Source organism: Musca autumnalis, unplaced genomic scaffold, assembly GCF_047663935.1.
Source record: "Musca autumnalis isolate F117 unplaced genomic scaffold, ASM4766393v1 scaffold_1, whole genome shotgun sequence".
Classification (NCBI taxonomy): Eukaryota; Metazoa; Arthropoda; class Insecta; order Diptera; family Muscidae; genus Musca; species Musca autumnalis.
This window is the reverse complement of record NW_027411644.1, coordinates 64,551,760-64,571,924: the sequence shown is the minus strand read 5'-3', so window position 1 is coordinate 64,571,924 and position 20,165 is coordinate 64,551,760. Positions and strand designations below refer to the sequence as shown.

General features: G+C 35.7%; 1 protein-coding gene across 2 annotated transcripts; it reads left to right on the top strand.

Annotated features, from left to right (window-relative positions):
- Nucleotides 1–532: 532 nt before the first annotated feature.
- Nucleotides 533–2,487, top strand: LOC141390586 (uncharacterized). Of its 2 annotated transcripts, none has more exons than XM_073963537.1 (3): nucleotides 533–996; nucleotides 1,065–1,781; nucleotides 1,843–2,487. In XM_073963537.1, exons 1-3 carry the CDS (start codon nucleotides 670–672, stop codon nucleotides 2,383–2,385), a joined length of 1,587 nt encoding a protein of 528 aa, XP_073819638.1. In that variant the 5' UTR covers nucleotides 533–669; the 3' UTR covers nucleotides 2,386–2,487. The 2 variants fall into 2 exon arrangements, with proteins under 2 accessions (XP_073819638.1, XP_073819637.1); XM_073963536.1 differs by having other exon boundaries at nucleotides 533–1,014.
- Nucleotides 2,488–20,165: the final 17,678 nt, after the last annotated feature.

Sequence of the window (20,165 nt, the reverse complement as noted above, 5' to 3'; positions counted from 1 at the left end):
AAAATATTCTTTAAAAAATCCACGTTTATGGAAAATATTTTTTAAAAAATCCAGGTTTATGGAAAATATTTTTTAAAAATCCAGGTTTATGGAAAATATTCTTAAAAAATCCAGGTTTATGGAAAATATTCTTAAAAAAATCCATGTTTATGGAAAATATTCTTTAAAAATACAGGCTTATGGAAAATATGTTTCAACAAATCCCGGTTTATGGAAAATATTCTTTAAAAAATCCATGTTTATGGAAAATATGTTTTAAAAAATCCATGTTTATGGAAAATATTCTTTAGAATAGAATATAATGATATTTTTTATTATAATGTTTGAATTGCATTCTATATATTTTTTTTTGCCATAAGCGCTGAGAAATGTTTCGTCTGAACTTTTTGTTTTTATTTTTTTATTTTACAAAAAAAATGATTGTGGAAATTCTATAAAATTCAATGTGCGCGGTATACCCTGTGCAAATGTGTTTTCTTCCACTCTTTATAATATTTTTTTAGCATTTGTATACCCTTCTACTCGATAAGACTCACTTTTCCATTCGACAGTTAGCTGCTCATGGGTAGCTTTGCTAGTGTTGATAATAGCAATAAAATTGTATAAATTACATTGCAAATCGTGTAAACACCAACAGTCTGTGGTATTCAATTGCAAAGTCTTAATAAAATGGCAAGTAACCAGAAGAGGAGACAAGCACCTAATAGTACCCAAAGTTCATTTTGGAGGACATTTTTTGATTTGGAAATTGAATTGAAGAAAGAGCTGAACAAAATAAATAAGCCACCAGGTTATGTGGGTAAAGACGAGGAGCAATCGTCAACACAATGTCAGGCCAGTTGTTCTGGGCAATCAAACAAAATAATTATTTACAATCCCCTGGATTATGATGCTGCAAAAATTCACAAAGACTATTTGAAGCGTTATTTAAAAGGGCCCAAGAGGGTCTTGTTCGTTACAATGAATCCTGCATCTCATGGGGAGCTACAAACGGGTGTAAGATTGTTAAAATATGTATGTATGTATAATTCATATTAGTTTGTATTTCAATTCCAATATTGCAGATACCCTTTGGACATATGCCAACAATACGAGAATATATGAAACTAAAAAGTACCATTATTGATTCTCCAGTGCCACATCCATCCGAAGACGAAGAACAAGAACGAGAGAACAATTCCATCTATTTTTGGCAAATGATTCGAGAGATATTCTATTCACAAAATTTTTTTCTGAGTAAATTTTTTCAACAACGCTTCGTTCACAGTTTCTGTCCATTGGCATTCATTGATGGTGAGAAGCAGTTTGTTACTCTCGAAAATTTACCTGATAAAACGTATCGGAAAGAAGTGACAAAAGCGTGTGTACACATTTTGGAAAAACAGTTGAAGTTGCTACAACCTGATATGGTAATAGTAATGGGGGGATACGTTCATGGAAACATGCAGCGATCAAAGTATTGCAAAACTAAACTATTGCCGCAAATACCAAATCCATGGTCCATGTCGCAATCTATGGATACGTGGAAGAAAAATCTTAAAGAATTTATAATGCAGCACAATGTGTTTCCAGAAATTAAACAGTTGTGGAAACAATTTTATGATTTGGAGCGTGAATTGAACGTCAAATTGAGGGAATTTTCCTTTCAACTTCATACCTACAATCCCGTGGTTCATGCAGCCGAAATTCACTGCAACTACTTGCAGAAGTATTTAGATAGCCCCAAACGAATTTTGTTTGTTGGTATGAATCCAGGTCGCTATGGAGCGCTGCAAACCGGTGTAAGATAAACAACAACAACATTTTATTTCACACCAACTTCTATATTTACCTTATTTACAGATTCCTTTCGGAAATATAACAACAGTAAAGATAGGCATGGGATTAAAGGGTCGCATTACGCCAACTCCAGGGCAACGAGGCAAAATACGAATCAGAGGTCTAGAAGCACCAGAAGTAGAACACGATTCAAGTAGCACCCGTTTCTGGCGTTTAATAAGTGAGCTATTCGATGGTGCGGAAAACTACTTGGATTTGCTTTTTGAAAAATGTTTTGTACATAATTTCTGTCCGCTGGTATTCATTGACAGCGATGGACTTAATGTATCACTTCCATATATCGAACCAAACCCTCGACTTTTTGCGGAATGTCGCAAGACATTGGGAAAGCAGATCACCCTATTAAAACCTGATCTGATTATATGTATTGGAAAATTTGTAAGATCTATGCTTTCGAAGACAAGACAAGCGAAAGGGCGAGAAATATTGATGATTGAACATCCCAGTTATAAAAATTACATATCAGCAGACAAGTGGATAGAGGACGCCAAAGAAGTATTTCAGAGCAACGGTTTATTTTGGGAGATTATAAGAGGAAGAACATGAACATGCCAGCGAAAGTGAATTTGTTGAAATACTAGTATTTTTAAGGATTCTCAAACCAATAAACGTGAATTTTTTAAAGAATATTTTTCAACGACCCACTAACCAATATACGTGTATTTACTCTCTACGTGTATACTCTCCACCATAGTATGGCGGGTATATTAAGTTTGTCATTCCGTTTGTAACACATCGAACTAATCATTTGCGACCCTATAAAGTATATATATTCTTGATCAGGATAAAATTCTAAGACGATCTAATTATATCCGTCTGTCCGTCCCTCTGTCCGTCTGTTGTAATCACTCTATCGTCCGCAATAATTGAGATGGAGTGCTGAAATTTTGCACCCGAGGGTCTTTTTTCCATAGGCAGGTCAAGTTCGAAGATGGGCTATATCCACTCTTTGATATAGCCCCCATATAACGGTACCTCCCGATTTTCGGTAATTTGAGAATTTTAGCTACAATTTTTATCCGAACTAGCTGTAATTTGCCAACGAAACATCGTCAACTTAGGTCCATGTTCTGGTATAGCCCCCATATAACGGTATCTCCCGATTTTCGGTATTTTGAGAATTTTAGCTGCAATTTTTAACCGAACTAGCTGTAATGATCGGTATTTTGAGAACTTTAGCTACAATTTTGTTTATTCAAAAAAAGTCTTTAATATAGGTCCATGTTTTGGTATATACCCTCATATAACTGTACCTCCCGATTTTCGGGAATTTTCAGTGGTCACGAAATTTCTTCCCTAAAATTCGTCAACATTGATCCATTTTGGAGGGTCTACATTGTTTTGATGAAACTACCCTCAATTTGACTCTTGAAGTTCCCTGCAGCTATAAAACTTTTCAGCCAAATAATTTAAAGATAGATTAGATTAGATAACACTGCGCAACCAAATGGAGGTGAAAGTCTGGGGCACCTGAAAGTCCTCTTGGGGAAGAAAGGCCTTGGGTAGTATATTATGAACCCCGAAGGACAGATCCGCCGTGAGTCGAATTTCCGCGTTATGGCGTGATGAAATTTTTGTTAGAGACCCTGTGGGCCATCTGGAATTAGCGTTTTATCTTTGTTCACTGTTGCTTAAGTGTTCTACAAAAACAACAAACAAAGATATAGTGCTAATTCATGATGGCTTATAGGGTCTCTTGCAAAAACTGCATCACGCCATAACGCGGAAGTTCGACTCACGGTGCATGTGTCTTCGGGGTTCTTAATAAACACACACCAAGGGCTTTCATCTCCAAAAGGAATTATCTCTGTCCCAACATTTGTGTTCACAGTGTAATTTAAGCAATAGTGGGAGGCAGTATGCGTCTATCCACTGTCGAAAAGTTGTTCCACCTAAAATTGTGAAAGGACCCTAATTGTTCCATTTTAACTGAGACTATTTATGGTGGAGGGTGTAAAAAGTTCGGCCCGGCCGAACTTAACGACTTTTTACTTGTTTTTAAAGAATATTTGTCAGGATTTTTTAAAAAATAGTTTTCATAGGTCCAGAGTATAATAATCGTGAATTTTTTAAAGATTATTTTTTAACGACCCACTAACCATTAGACGTGGATTATTTAAAGAATATTTTTCGATTACCCACTGACGAATAAATGTGGTTTAAAAATATTTGTCAGGACTTCACATGCCAATAAACTTGGAGTTTTAAGTTTTTGTTGCACAGTGTTATCTAATCTAATCTAAAAAAATGTGTTCAGCTAGGTGAAAGGTACCACCTACGGGGCTATATCAAAGAGTCAACCTATCTTTAAATTTTTTGGCGGAAAAGTTTTATAGCTGCAGGGAACTTCAAGAGTAAAAATGGACCCATGTTGACGAATTTTAGTGAAGAAATTTCGTGACCACTGAAAATTCCTGAAAATCGGGAGGTACAGTTATATGGGGGGATATACCAAAACATGGACCTATGTTGACGATGTTTGGTGGACATGTTTTATGACCACTGAGAACTTCAAATGTCAAATTACAGCTATTTCTGTTAAAAACTTTAGCTAAAATTCTCAAAATACCGAAAATCGGGAGGTACCGTTATATGGGGGCTATACCAAAACATGGACCTATGTTGGCGATGTTTGGTGGAGATATTTCATGACCACTGAGAACCTCAAATGGCAAATTACACCTAGTTCGGTTAAAAATTTTAGCTAAAATTCTCAAAATACCGAAAATCGGGAGGTACCGATATATGGGGGCTATACCAAAACATGGACCTATGTTGACGATGTTTCGTGGAGATATTTCATGACCATTGGGGACCTCAAATGTCAAATTGCAGGTAGTTCGGTTAAATATTGTGGCTAAAATTCTCAAAATACCGCAAATCGGGAGGTACCGTTATATGAGGACTATACCAAAACATGGGAGCCCTAAGTGCCAAATTATAGCTAATTCGGTCTGCAAATGTGGCGAAGAACGTCAAAATACCTCAAATCCGGAGGTACCGTTATATGGGGGCTATACCAAAGAGTGGACCGATATAGCACATCTTCGAACTTGACCTGCCTATGGAAAAAAGACCCTCGGGTGCAAAATTTCAGCACTCTATCTCAATTATTGCGGATGCTAGAGTGATTACAACAGACGGACAGACGGACATGGCTAGATCGTCTTAGAATTTTATCCTGATCAAGAATATATATACTTTATAGGGTCGCAAATGATTAGTTCGATGTGTTACAAACGGAATGACAAACTTAATATACCCTCCATACTATGGTGGAGGGTATAAAAATTTTTACCCAGTTTTGAGGTCGTCTACGAAACCTTGTTTTTATTAAAGCATTTTGCGATGCCAACGGCGCCTCGGAGACTAATAATGCAATTGTCATATCGTCTGCTCCGTCGGAAAAGGTCGTAAGTCCACTTTTTTTGGAAATCGCGTTTTTGTTACAGGATGATAGTACAAGTTAAAACACGTCGTATGATACAAAGAAAATGGTAATATGTCGCGTATTTCTATGTGTTTTGCCCTTGTCGGAAAAGGTCGTAAGTCCACAAAACGTACAAATTTGAGTGCGAAAAGGTCGTAAGTCCACAGGAAAATGTATACTTTAAAAGAATACTACAGTTAATGCAGTTCAGATATAATGTTTAACGTCATCCATTGTTGGGGTACAATGTAAAGAACCAGCCTACACCTTTGGATGATAATCGGATGATATTTGGCGGAGCCTGTGGACTAAACTTTTGAACAAAAATTTAATAATTTCAACGAAAATATACATTTGAAATATATTTTCCCCTATAAGCGCACTGATTATGAAAGATGGACTTCTGGCCTTTTCATTGATACAAATTGGGATGCTGTATGTGTTCAAATACCTCATATATTGAAGAATTTGTAAAAAAAACAGAATTTTTACTGTTTTTACTGTCGTATATCTTACTTAACTTTATCAACTGGTGATTTGTGGTTTCTCTAGGGACATTTATTCACATAACGAGATAAGTTTGTATTCTGAATTCAATAAAGCAATTCCTTCTAACAGACGGGTTAGCGCAATGTTTATCTTATTGAATGATTCTAAAATATTAATTGATTGAAATGTTATTAAACTAAGAAGACATCATAGTTTTTGCTACCAAAGAGAAGTATGAATTTGGAATGGAATTCTGAAAGCTCTGATGATAAACTTCCTAAACGCAGGAAGACATTACATGCTTAAGATTCTACATGGTTTTCAGACAAAAACAAAAGATGCATGGAGTTGGGGCAGTACTACTTGGGAAGACAAAAAGGACACTATTTGGGATTACAATGTAGCTAAGAAACCATGTACATTAACGGAATTAATCATGACATTTAATTGAAGGAAAAGGTCGTAAGGCAAAAATACAAGGTCGAAAGTACAATGTGTCATGTTTTATACTAAATATTAGACGAATCGGTCCACCTTTCTGGCCCTTGAAACAGTTTATGTTACGTTTTCTTATATAAATTACTAGCAAATGCCCGCTACTTCGTATGCGGAAAGGGAACAGAATATATAATCAATATTTAATACGGGAATGGTGAATGCTGGAGATTCTGTTGTACTAAGACCTATTTTTATTACCAATATTTTTTTCGATTGTAGCCAGAATTTACAAAAAAAAAAAATCTGCCGTATCGCATCCCTACACAACTACCATATTTTTTATTTCGAATTTCCAAAACTACGTATCATATTGCAAATTTCCGGTTTTAACTCCTGGTTTTAACCCTTCTAACATATATTCAAACCCCAATTCACTTTTCCAGCTTTATCTGTTCCCCTGAAACCCATTATAGTACTATTTAAAGCCTCCTCCCTACCTCCGCTCTAAACACGAATTGCTAATCTAATGCCAAATTTCAAAATTCCAGTTCTACCCCTTACAAAATCACAAATTGTACAAAATTCTATACCATATAGCCAATACCAAAAGGTGCCAAATTTTGTACCATTTAGCACTTTTCGTACACGATTTTCCAAAATGTACTTTCATATCTATCCGTTCACCTAAACCCAATTTATAGCCAATGTAGTTCCATTTAGCACTTTTCCATAAGTACGAATTTCCAAAACTACCTCAATCCTACACTTCAACAGTAATCTGTTCACGCAAATAGAAATTGTAGCGAATTCTGTACCATTTAGTACTGCTTCGTGCACGTTAGTACGATTTTCCAAAGCTACGTCTACATCTCAATTCTATATTCCAACAGTAATCTTAATTCCATATTTCAGGATTCCAGCTCTTCAAATCCAAATCATACTAAGCTCACTACCATTCAGGACTATTCGACCTTTAGTACATCTTTCTTACTCTTCATCAGTGACCCCCATTCCAAATTTCAGGATTCCAACTCTATCCGTTCACCCAAATCCAAATTGTACTAAATTTAGTAACATTAAGAACTTTTCGTGCACTTATGTATAGTTCGAATTTCCAAAAACCTTTCCTTGTTACTCTCCACCAGTGACCCTAATTTCAAATTTCAGGATTCCAGCTCTATCCGTTCACCCAAATCCAAATTGTACTAAATTTAGTACCATTTAGTACTTTTCGTACCCTTATAGTTCGAATTTACAAAAACTTTCATTGTTACTCTTCATCAGTGACCCTCATTCCAAATGTCTGTATTCCAGCTCAATCCGTTCACCCAATTCAAAATTGTATTAAATTTAGTACCATTTAGTACTTTTCGTATCCTTATAGTTCGACTTTCCAAAAACCTTTCATTGTTACTCTTCATCAGTGACCCTCATTGCAAATGTTTGTATTCCAGCTCTATCCGTTCACCCAAATCCAAATTGTACTATATTTAGTACCATTAAGTACTTTTCGTATACTTTTAATTCGAATTTCCAAAACCTTTCTTTTTTACTCTCCATCAGTGACCTTAATTCCAAATTTCAGGATTCCAGCTCTATCCGTCCACCTAAACTCAAATTGTACTAAATTTAGTACAATTTATTACTTTTCGTACACTTATAGTTCGAATTCCAAAAACCTTTAATTTTTACTCTTCATCAGTGATCCTCATTCCAAATTCCAGGAATCCGGCTCTATCCGTTCGCCCAAATCTAAATTGTACTAAATTTAGTACCATTTAGTACTTTTCGTGCATTTATAGTTCGAATTTCTAAAAACCTTTCTTTGTTACTCTCCACCAGTGACCCTAATTTAAAATTTCAGGATTCCAGCTCTATCCGTTCACCCAAATCCAAATTGTACTAAATTTAGTACCATTTAGTACTTTTCGTACCCCTATATTTCGAATTTACAAAAACCTTTCATTGTTACTCCTCATCAGTGACCCTCATTCCAAATGTCTGTATTCCAGCTCAATCTGTTCGCCCAAATCAAAATTGCACTAAATTTAGTACCATTTAGTGCTTTTCGTACCCTTATAGTTCGAATTTCCAAAAACCTATCATTGTTACTCTTCATCAGTGACCTTCATTCCAAATGTTTGTATTCCAGCTCTATGCGTTCACCCAAATCAAAATTGTACTAAATTTAGTACCATTTAGTACTATTGATGCACTTATAGTTCGAATTTCCAAAAACCTTTCTTTTCTACTCTCCATCAGTGACCTTAATTCCAAATTTCAGGATTCCAGCTCAATTCGTTCACCCAAACCCAAATTGTACTAAATTTAGTACCATTTAGAACTTTTCGTGCACTGATAGTACGGATTTCCAAAAAACCTTTCTTTGTTACTCTCCACCACTGACCCTAATTTCAAATTTCAGGATTCCAGCTCTATCCGTTCACCCAAATCCAAATTGTACTAAATTTAGCACCATTTAGTACTTTTCGTGCACTTATAGTTCGAATTTCTAAAAACTTTTCTTTGATACTCTCCATCAGTGACCCTCATTACAAATTTCAGGATTCCAGCTCAATCCGTTCACCCAAATCCAAATTGTACTAAATTTAGTACCATTTAGTACTTTTCGTACCCCTATAGTTCGAATTTACAAAAACCTTTCATTGTTACTCTTCATCAGTGACCCTCATTCCAAATGTCTGTATTCCAGCTCAATCTGTTCACCCAAATCAAAATTGTACTAAATTTAGTACCATTTAGTACTTTTCGTACCCTTAAAGTTCGAACTTCCAAAAACCTTTCATTGTTACTCTTCATCAGTGACCCTCATTCCAAATGTTTGTATTCCAGCTCTATCCGTTCACCCAAATCCAAATTGTACTAAATTTAGTACCATTTAGTACTTTTCGTACCCCTATAGTTCGAATTTACAAAAACCTTTCATTGTTACTTTTCATCAGTGACCCTCATTCCAAATGTTTGTATTCCAGCTCAATCTGTTCACCCAAATCAAAATTGTACTAAATTTAGTACCATTTAGTATTTTTCGTACCCTTATAGTTCGAATTTCCAAAAACCTATCATTGTTACTCTTCATCAGTGACCTTCATTCCAAATGTTTGTATTCCAGCTCTATCCGTTCACCCAAATCCAAATTGTACTAAATTTGGTACCATTTAGTACTATTCATGCACTTATAGTTCGAATTTCCAAAAGCCTTTCTTTTCTACTCTCCATCAGTGACCTTAATTCCAAATTTCAGGATTCCAGCTCAATTCGTTCACCCAAATTGTACTAAATTTAGTACAATTTATTACTTTTCGTACACTTATAGTTCGAATTCCAAAAACCTTTCATTTTTACTCTTCATCAGTGATCCTCATTCCAAATTTCACGATTCCAGCTCTATCCGTTCACCCAAATCCAAATTGTACTAAATTTAGTACCATTTAGTACTTTTCGTGTACTTATAGTTCGAATTTCTAAAAACTTTTCTTTGTTACTCTCCATCAGTGACCCTCATTACAAATTTCAGGATTCGAGCTCAATCCGTTCACCCAAATCCAAATTGTACTAAATTTAGTACCATTTAGAACTTTTCGTGCACTTATAGTTCGGATTTCCAAAAACCTTTCTTTGTTACTCTCCACCACTGACCCTAATTTCAAATTTCAGGATTCCAGCTCTATCCGTTCACCCAAATCCAAATTGTACTAAATTTAGTACCATTAAGTACTTTTCGTGCACTTATAGTTCGAATTTCTAAAAACTTTTCTTTGTTACTCTCCATCAGTGACCCTCATTACAAATTTCAAGATTCCGGCTCAATCCGTTCACCCAAATTCAAATTGTACTAAATTTAGTACCATTTAGTACTTTTCGTACCCCTATAGTTCGAATTTACGAAAACCTTTCATTGTTACTCTTCATCAGTGACCCTCATTCCAAATGTCTGTATTCCAGCTCAATCTGTTCACCCAAATCAAAATTGTACTAAATTTAGTACCATTTAGTACTTTTCGTACCCTTATAGTTCGAACTTCCAAAAACCTTTCATTGTTACTCTTCATCGGTGACCCTCATTCCAAATGTTTGTATTCCAGCTCTATCCGTTCACCCAAATCCAAATTGTACTAAATTTAGTACCATTTAGTACTTTTCGTACCCTTGTAGTTCGAATTTCCAAAAACCCTTTGGTTCATCTTTCTAACTCTCCATCAGTTACCCTCATTCCAAATTTCAGAATTCTAGCTCTTCCCGTTTGCCTAATACCAAGGGTACCATATTTAGTACCTTTTAGTACTTTTCGTACACTTCTAGGTCGAATTTCCAAAAACCCAGCCTTATCTCACCCCTACACACCAATAGCAACCTACACCCAAAATTTCAAGTTTCTAGCTTCAGCCGTTTCGTCTGGGCGTTGATGAATCAGTCAGTCAGTCAGTCACTCACCTCACTACTCTTTTATATATATAGATATTTTTTTTGCATCGCAAATTAGTGTGGATATGCAAGTGACTAACAATAACAAGTACGAACGTCGATAAATTCGGCCAGGCCGAACTTGTTATACCCTCCACCATGAGTTGTATAGAATTTTACTTCAATTAGTTTCCTTTCGTTTATGAAGTAGACTAAATACCTATTTTCAGCAATTTCGGTAAAACAATGTGGCTAACCTTCAAAATACCGAAATTCGGGAGGCACCGTTCTATGGGGCTATATGAAGGCGTCGACCTACATATATAGCCAAATTTATTGGAGAAAGTTTTATACCCTAAACGAAGAATAAATACCAAATTTCAGCCATTTCGGAGAAATATTGAGGCCACACTTTCAAAATACCGGAATTTAGGAGGTACCGTTCTACGGGGGCTATATGGAGGCGTGGACCCATACCAACAAAATCATCCTAGAAGTAATAGAAACTTCTATACAAAATCACGAAAATCTATCTTAAAATTTGCGAGCTGTATTTTAATGTCAAAACACGGACAGACGGTCATGGTTATACCGACTTAGAATTTTACTCTGATATATATAATTTATAGGGTCTCCGCTGAATATATCGATATGTTACAAACTGAGTGACAAATTTAATTATACCCTCCATATTATGGTGGAGGGTATAAAAATCTTCAGAAATGTTGGTGTCGATATGCAATTTAAACATACCGCCAAATAACTGGTGACTTGAAGCATACCGACTATGTCCACCTTCTTATAATGTATATTATATATCTGATGAAACTATAGCTATCGATATGTTGCCTTCTAATCTAAACACTTGCTTTCTATTAAGACCAAAGCTTCGTTATGCATAACATCTGGATTGGGGAAACGGAATCCTTCGTAAGTTTTATATAAATAGCGCATTTAAAAAAATAGGGCACAGGTGTAACCCGCTCTTCCGAAATTCAACAAAATATATAACCTACTTCCACCAAGGGACATCCCTGTGCATAATCTGAAAATTACATGGAACAAGTACTTAGGGTCGGAGATTCTGACCGATACTTTCATAATTTTGCAAAAAAGCGTTTTTTAAAAAATAGGGACTGCCCCGCACCCTCCGAAATTCAAAAAAATATAAAGCCTATTTTCACCTCGGTTGTTCCTTGTATATTCTCTGAAATTTTCAAAAAAAAAATCGGTTCAGCCGTTTTTGAGTCTATGCGGAACATACAAACATACACACATAGTCTTTTATATATAAGAGTTCAACCAAAAGTCTTGGTGCATTAAACCCGCTTATAATTATCTCATCACCATGTTAAATTGCAAGCTTATTCTTTGTCTTAAACTCAAATCATTCATAAAATTTCGCTCCGATCGGAATATTACTGCGATCTACAGGACAGCTTCAATGTCGGGCAAAAATTGTGGTTTTCGTCCATTTCACATCTTTTGATCATAACCAACGTCTAATGGGTTCACTTTTGGTCGGAACCCGACCATTCCACAAAATTTTGTGACGATCGGTTCAAAATTGAGGCCTGGAGTTTTATTACAATTGTTAATGGATGGACTGACACACATAGCTAGATCGCTTTATCTCGTCAAAATATGAAAAAATGGCAAGTTTAGACCCCCTCAACGACGAATACTTCGCGATGTTACACGAATATTGGACAAAACAAACTTATAATACCCTTTCCACATTGTTTTGTTAAGTATAAATATTTTATTTTAAAAACGTCCGTAAATTGTAGGAAAAGGTCGTAAGTCCAAAAACATCAAATTATCTTTCAAACGCCACGGAATTTTATCAAACAAAGTACAGGTATTGAAGCGGAATAAATAAACGAAGAATACTGCCTTTACCACCATAATAAAATCTTTAATACAGAAAGCGCTGGAATGTTTTTTCTTCCTCCTGAAAAAATTTTTGAGAGGGACTTACGGCCTTTTCCGACGGAGTAGACGATATATTTTTGTGGCCGATTTCGAGAAAAACACAGTTTATTTTATTTTGTACTAGTTGAACCCGGTGCGCTTCGCTACCCCTTTAGATTGATATGCATTTGAAATTTTACGAATTTTTTGAAATCAGAAAGAAATCAAATTCAAAAATTTAAAGTAAAGTATTTATTGTAATCAAGGCTTCGGAGTCGAGCCATTTTTGGTCAGACTCCGACTCCGACTCCAACTCCGGAGTCGACTCCGAAAATAGATAAAATAAAATTCACAACTTAAATTACAGTCATTTCAGTTTGAACTTTCAAGATACATTACATTGGGAGGATACCAAAACATAGTTGTTCGTTTTTTTTCGTTGACAATACGGAATACAAAGTAACAAGCACTTCAGTATACTTCACATTTCAGAACATGTAGCAAACCCCTTCAAAGAAACTGCAATCGGACGGTATCGTTACAAGGTTTCTCTACCTAAACAACAACATACGAGTACATTTACAATTTTACGAATTTGACTTATGTACACAATGAGACTCGAAATATCAAATTACCATAATTACTGTCCGGTAACATTCTTTGTAATTTTTTGAGTTATAGAAAAGTAACGATATTTTAACACCGCATCGTGATAGAAGACCAAAATAGCCTATTTCCCCTTAACATACACCTCCGTGGTTAAGGTCACTTGAAGTTCACATTTTTAGTGTTTTTATGTTTTCACGATTTTGCTTGAAAACGGAAAGTCCTATTGAAATGGGGCTAAAGAAGATATTGTTTCTGCAAAAATTCACTAGAGGATCGACTTTCACAATTTCGTAGGTTTTACAATTTTTGAGATATAGATGTTTAGGTTTTCATTGTTAGGTTTTCACCATTTTGCTTGGGAACGGCAAGTCTTATCGAAATGGGACTGGAAAAAATCATATAACTGTGGAAATTCTCAACAAAACTGACTTTTGCAATATTTTCCTAGGTTATACCATTTTTGAGATATATAAGTTGAAGTTGGTTAATTGTAGTCATGGTATAGTTTTATAAAGAGGCGATACAGTCAGTGCAGAGAAAATTTTCACTGCTACAACATTACACCCATTTCCATAGGACTTGCTGTTTTCAAGCAAAATCGTAAAAATTAAAAAAAAAACCCTACAAGTGTGAAGTTTGATCGCGATTTATTTAAAAAGCCCTCCGGCTATTGCAGTTTCAGAATCCGCGAAAACTTCTCAGGTGTAAGCTCCTTCCATTTAAATTTGGTTAAGGGGCACCGTGGTAAGTCTTTCGTATGATTTCTCTTAATGTACTACATGGTCTTTCATAGAAGTCCAACAGGTTCTTTTACAGCAGACATAAATGACTTCTAATAAAAAACAAAAGAAGACCAGTGAGTCTTCCTTAAAATGACCTGTAAATCTTCTAAAAGATCTTCCCCAAGTATATTTGGAGCATGCAAACATTATTCCAATCAATTGACCCAAAAATGCTTCCGATATGCATTTTGTAGTCAAAATAGTGATTAGGAGTTTTTTAAACTATTATCATTTAAATAAATTAAATTGATTTGACAAATTTTGATAAATGTACAACAGATTGTTGCCCGGAGTCGGAGTCGAACTTTTTTTTTTCCGGCTCCGACTCCGACTCCAGCAAAATTTGCTAGACTCCGACTCCAGACTCCGACTCCAACTCCGATTCCGAAGCCCTGATTGTAATGCTTTAAAATATACAATGTTTTTTGTTTTTTCCTTCAGGAGCGTAAACAAACAAATCGGCCGGTCTACCAACACGTGAACATGCAACGTAGAGCTGACCATGAGAAAAGCAAGAACATGCTAAATTTAGGCCGCATACACGAAGAGTCTGTCCTTGGGATTTATTTATAGTCATTGCAAATGCCAAACGTACAGGAAACTGCAGTCTTTTAAAATTGAAGGGCGTTTCTGTTGCTATTGGCAACAGCAGTACATCTGAACCAGTAATAATCGTTGCCTCAATTAAACAGTTATGTAGTTTTTTACTGTTAACCTTGTACCATTGCAAAGGCAAGGTGGGTGTATGTTTCTTAATAAAATAATAGGAACACCAACTTTTAGCACTAAATTATGTGGTGGAAAGCCTGGAAGATCCAACGAATTTAGGAATTCAACTGGATAGGTAACCGCGTCGTCTTTAGTTACCACAGTATCAATGGATTTGTACGTTCGTGCATTTCCTGAAATTCTATTGACTGAAATTCTTTCAATATAATTTACCAATTTGTTTTGTAGACTAATTTCCGCCACATATTCCAAATTTCATTGAAAGTGGGCTTACATAGCGTGTTTGGTGCATCAAATACATGAAATCGGCCGAAAATATATATGGGAGCTATATGTAAATCTGAACCGATGTCAATATAATTTGACAATTTTTTTTTGTAGATCAATTTCCGCCACATATTTCAAATTTCATTGAAATTGGACATACATAAGGTGTTTATTGCATAAAATTCATGAAATCGGCCAAAAATATATATTGGAGGTATATCCAAATCTAATCCGATTTCATTATAATTTGGCAAACTAATTTCTGGGATCAATTCGTCAAAGATTCCAAATTTCGTCAAAATTGAACATACATGGCGTGTTCGGTGTAGAAAATACATGAAATCGGCCGAAAATATATGTATATGGGAGCTATATCCCAATCTGAACCGATTTCAAAATAGTTTGGAACATTTATTTCTGCAATAAATTCCGTCACACATTCCAAATTTCATTGGAATTCGGCATACAAAACGTGTTTTATGCATCAAATGCATTAAATCGGCCGAAAATATATATCTAAATCTGAGCCGATTTCAAATTACTTTGGCAAATTTATTTTTAGACCAAATTCCGTCACACATTCCAAATTTGAAGACTGTATCGATAATCGTTCGTTAGATATCAGCATACAAAGTCTACATTTTTTGGAGGTACCTTTCGATCCTGAGGCTATATCTCCAGATCGGGGCGGAATTTTTAAGAATTATATAGCCTGTGACACTTCCAGGCCACGTGGTAATATACTCTGAAAGTTTCAGGAAGATCGGTTCAGCGGTTTTTGAGTCCATAAACTTCAAACAAACAAACAAACAAACGTACAAACATTTTGCTCTTTTATAGATATAGATACCGCACAAATTTTATTGAAATAAATATGGAAGCTATAGTCAAATCAACACCGATTTCAATAATTATTTCTACACCACATTTAGTTACACATTGGATATACATAGCGTATTTGGGGCATCAAATACATGAAATCGGCCGAAAATATATATAGGAGCTATATCCAAATCTGAACCGATTTCAATATAATTTGGCATACTCATTTTTACAACAAATTTAGTCACACATTCCAAATTTCATGGAAATCGGACATATAGAGCGTGTTTGGTACATCAAATACTTGAAATCGGACGAAAATATATGTGGGAGCTATATCGAAATCTGGATCGATTTCGATATATTTTGGCACATTTATTTTTAGGCTAAAATCCATCACACATTTCAAATTTGGAGTCTGTATCTGTAACCGTTCTATAGATATTTGCATACAAAGTTTAAATTTTTTGGAGGTACCTCCGATTCTGATGCTATATCTCCGGATCAGAGCGGAATTTCGAAACTTTTTATAGCCTATGTTACTTTCAGGCGATGTAGTAATATACCCTGAAAATTTCAGCAAAATCTGTTCAGCGGTTTTTGAGTCTATAAATTTCAAACAAACAAACATACAAACATTTTTCTATTTTATATATATAGATGCAGTATATCGTCTGTTCCGTCGGAAAAGGTCGTAAGTCCCTCTCAATAAATTTTTCAGGAGGAAGAAAAAACATTCCAGTGCTTTCTGTATAAAAGATTTTATTATGGTGATAAAGGCAGTATTCTTCATTTATTTATTCCGCTTTAATATCTGTACTTTGTTTGATAAAATTCCGTCGCGTTTGGGAGATAATTGGATGTCTTTGGACTTACGACCTTTTCCTTGTACAATTTTGTATTTTTGTAGGGACTTACGACCTTTTCCTACAATTTACGGACGGTTTAAAAAAAATATTTATACTTTTAAAAACATTGTGGAAAGGGTATTATAAGTTTGTTTTGTCCAATATTCGTGTAACATCGCGATGTATTCGTCGTAGACCCCCTCCCATTGCCATCTTATCTTGAAGAGATAATGCGATCTATCTATGAGTGTCCGCCCATTCATTAAAAATTGTAATAAAACTCCAGGCCTCAATTTTGGACCGATCGTCACTAAATGTTGTGGAGAGGTCGGGTTCCGACTAGAAGTGACCCCATTAGATGTTGGTTATGATCGAAAGGTGTGAGATGGACCAAACCCACAAGTTTTACCCGAATTTTTAGCTGTCAGGTAGATCGCAGTAATATTCCGATTGGAGACCGAAATTTTAAAAATAAATTGAATTTAAGACAAATAAGAAGCTTGCAATTTAACATGGTGATGAGATAATTATTAGCGGGTTTAATGGACCAAAACATTTGGGTGAAATCTTATATATAAAATCCCATGTATGTATGTTTGTATGTTCCGCATAGACTCAAACACGGGTGAACAATTTTTTTTTTTTGAAAATTCCAGATAATATACAAGGAACAACCGAGGTGAAAAACGCTGTTTTGCAAAATTTATGAAAGTATCAGCCAGAAAATTAATTTGCGAGGCAACTGTCCATATAATTTTCAGATTATGAACAGGGATGTCCCTTGGTTGAAGTAGGCTGTATATTTTGTTGAATTTCGGAGCAGCGGGTTACACCTGTGCCCTAGTTTTTAAATGCGCTACATATAAAACTTACGAACGATTCCGTTTTCCCAATCCTGGGTACATATTTTAGCAATAAGACCGACCACCTCCCACTTTCTTAAATATGCTACAAATCAATGGAAATACCAGATGTTATGCATAACGAAGCTTTGGTCTTATTGGAAAGCAAGTGTTTAGATTAGAAGGCAACATATCGATAGCTCTGGTTTCATATGGTATATAAGATACATTATATAAAGGTGGAAACAGTCGACATGCCTCAAATCATCAGTTATGTAGCGGTATGTTACAATTGCATATTCTTAGCTACATTGTAATCCCAAATAGTGTCCTTTTTTTCTTCCCAAGTATTTCTGCCCCAACTCACTGCATCTTTTGTTTTTGTCTGCAAACCATGTAAAATCTTCAGCATGTAATGTCTTCCTGCGTTTAGGAAGTTTATCATCAGAGCTTTCAGAATCACTGTGAAAACCATAGGAAACTAGACCTATGACACCATCGCCTAATTCCATTCCAAATTCATACTGCTCTTTGTTAGCAAAAACCATGATGCCTTCTTAGTTTAATAACATTTCAATCAATTATTATTATACCCTCAGCCTTTAGGCTAAGGAGGGTATATACACTTTGATACGATGAAAATGTGCCTCATCGAAATAGTGGTTTTAGACCCCAAGTATGTTTGGACGAAATGTGTTTCAGACAAGTTGGAGTCGATGTAGCCATGTCCGTCCGTCTGTCTGTCCTGCTGGCTGGAGCGCACGATAACTCTCGAACGGATGAACCGATTCGGTTCAAATTTTGGCTTTCGTAATATTTTGCCCAAACTTAGTTTAAGTTCGAAAATGAGCTACATCGGTCAACTCCTTCCGGTACCTACCCACAAAAGTTCGAAAATGTTCGGAAAGTTTGTGCGCACGATAACTCTTGAAGGGAGTGACCGATTTGGTCCATACTTTGTATAGCATAAGCTTTCTACCAGAGTAATGTGAGGTTTCAATATGGCCTCAATAGGTCCACTCCTTCGGGTACCTCCCACACAAAATTTCAGAAAAGTTCAGTTTAGGGCCATTTCTCGTATCGCTTTGATTTTTGTTTTAGCAACTTGTATTCACTGACCTCCATACGACGGTACAAGTTTCATCAGGGGCAAGTCCATACTTCCTGAGAAAATAGCATGAAAGTTGCAAAAAACCCCTATGACACCGTGTGAGGTGGTTGGAGCGCAAGATAACTTTCGAACGGATCTGCCGATTCGGTCCAAAATATGGCCTTAGTAATATTTTGTCCAATCATAGTTTAAGTTTGAAGATAAGCCAGATCGGTCCACTCCTGCAGGTACCTCCCCCACAAAAGTTCAAAAATGTTCGGAAAAATTGTTCGTACGGTAACTCTTGAAGGGAGTGGCCGAATTGGTCTACACTTTACACATCCTAATATATCTACCAGATATAGATCAGGTTCAAATATGGACTATATTTGTCCACTCCATCCGGTACCTCCCACACAATAAGTTCACTTTAAGACCTAATACCGAATCACTTTGATTTTTGTTGAATCAACTTGCTTTCGCTGCCTCAATTACGATGGTAAAAGTTTTTTTTTTAGCAAACAGCCCGAAGAGTGTAAAAACCCCCTATTGCACCATATGTTGTGCCTGGAGATCTACTTCCATAACGGTCAATGTCGATCCATTCCTTTTAGTATCTCCTCCGCAAAACTTTTGATCTTTAATCCTAATCAACATTTTTGTCGGTTCAAACTCCCATCATTTTTAAAACCCCCTAAATACAGAAAAAATTATTTCAATATACACAAGCTGAGGGTATATCTCTATCGGCAAAGCCGACTGATACTTTTTTACTTGTTTTAGAATCATTTAATAATATAAACATTGCACTTACCCGTCCGTTAGAAGGCATTACTTTATTGAATTCAGAATACAAATTAATCTAATTTTTTAATTTTTTAATCGAGCTTTATGATCTATTATGCAAGTGAAAAAGGAAAGCCGACGATTCGAACCCACACACCCACCACTATGTGACATGCATGTTTCGTCTTCGGTAAAGACTCTTCAGACATATCGGATGTGGAGCGGCTTCGATGTCCTCGAACTTTTCTTCTTTCAAATGCATTTTTGTTTTGTATTTTACAACAACAATGAGGATTTTCCCATTTAGTTGTGCTTTCATGACAAACGCTTAGCGCTGCCTTTGAAAGTTATGAGTTTGGCTCTGAACGCTAACACGCCGTGACAACACTTTTTTCCTGTGTTTTTCAAGGACGTGGGTTCAAACCCCAGCCTGGCTCAGCTGATTTTATTTATTTGAAAATGTTTGCCTTTTTTAGGCGAAGATAATTTTTTAAGATTAATTTTTTAATTTTTTAATCGAGCTTTATGATCTATTATGCAAGTGAAAAAGGAAAGCCGACGATTCGAACCCACACACCCACCACTATGTGACATGCATGTTTCGTCTTCGGTAAAGACTCTTCAGACATATCGGAATAATGTCCCTAGAGAAACCACAAATTACCAGTTGATAAAGTTAAGTAGGATATACGACAGTAAAAACAGTAAAAATTTTGATTTTTTTTTTTACAAATTTTTTAATATATATAAGGTATTTGAACACACACGACATCCCAATTTGTATCAATGAAAAGGCCAGAAGTCCATCTTTCTTAATCAGTCGGCTTACAGGGGAAAATAGATTTCAAATGTAAA

Excerpts from the sequence above, each read along its gene's own strand:
- LOC141390586 (XM_073963536.1), top strand. The coding sequence starts at position 670 with ATGGCAAGTAACCAGAAGAGGAGACAAGCACCTAATAGTACCCAAAGT. Across the intron at positions 1,015-1,064 it reads GTGTAAGATTGTTAAAATAT|ATACCCTTTGGACATATGCC; the intron begins GTATGTATGTAT and ends CCAATATTGCAG. Across the intron at positions 1,782-1,842 it reads ATGGAGCGCTGCAAACCGGT|ATTCCTTTCGGAAATATAAC; the intron begins GTAAGATAAACA and ends CCTTATTTACAG.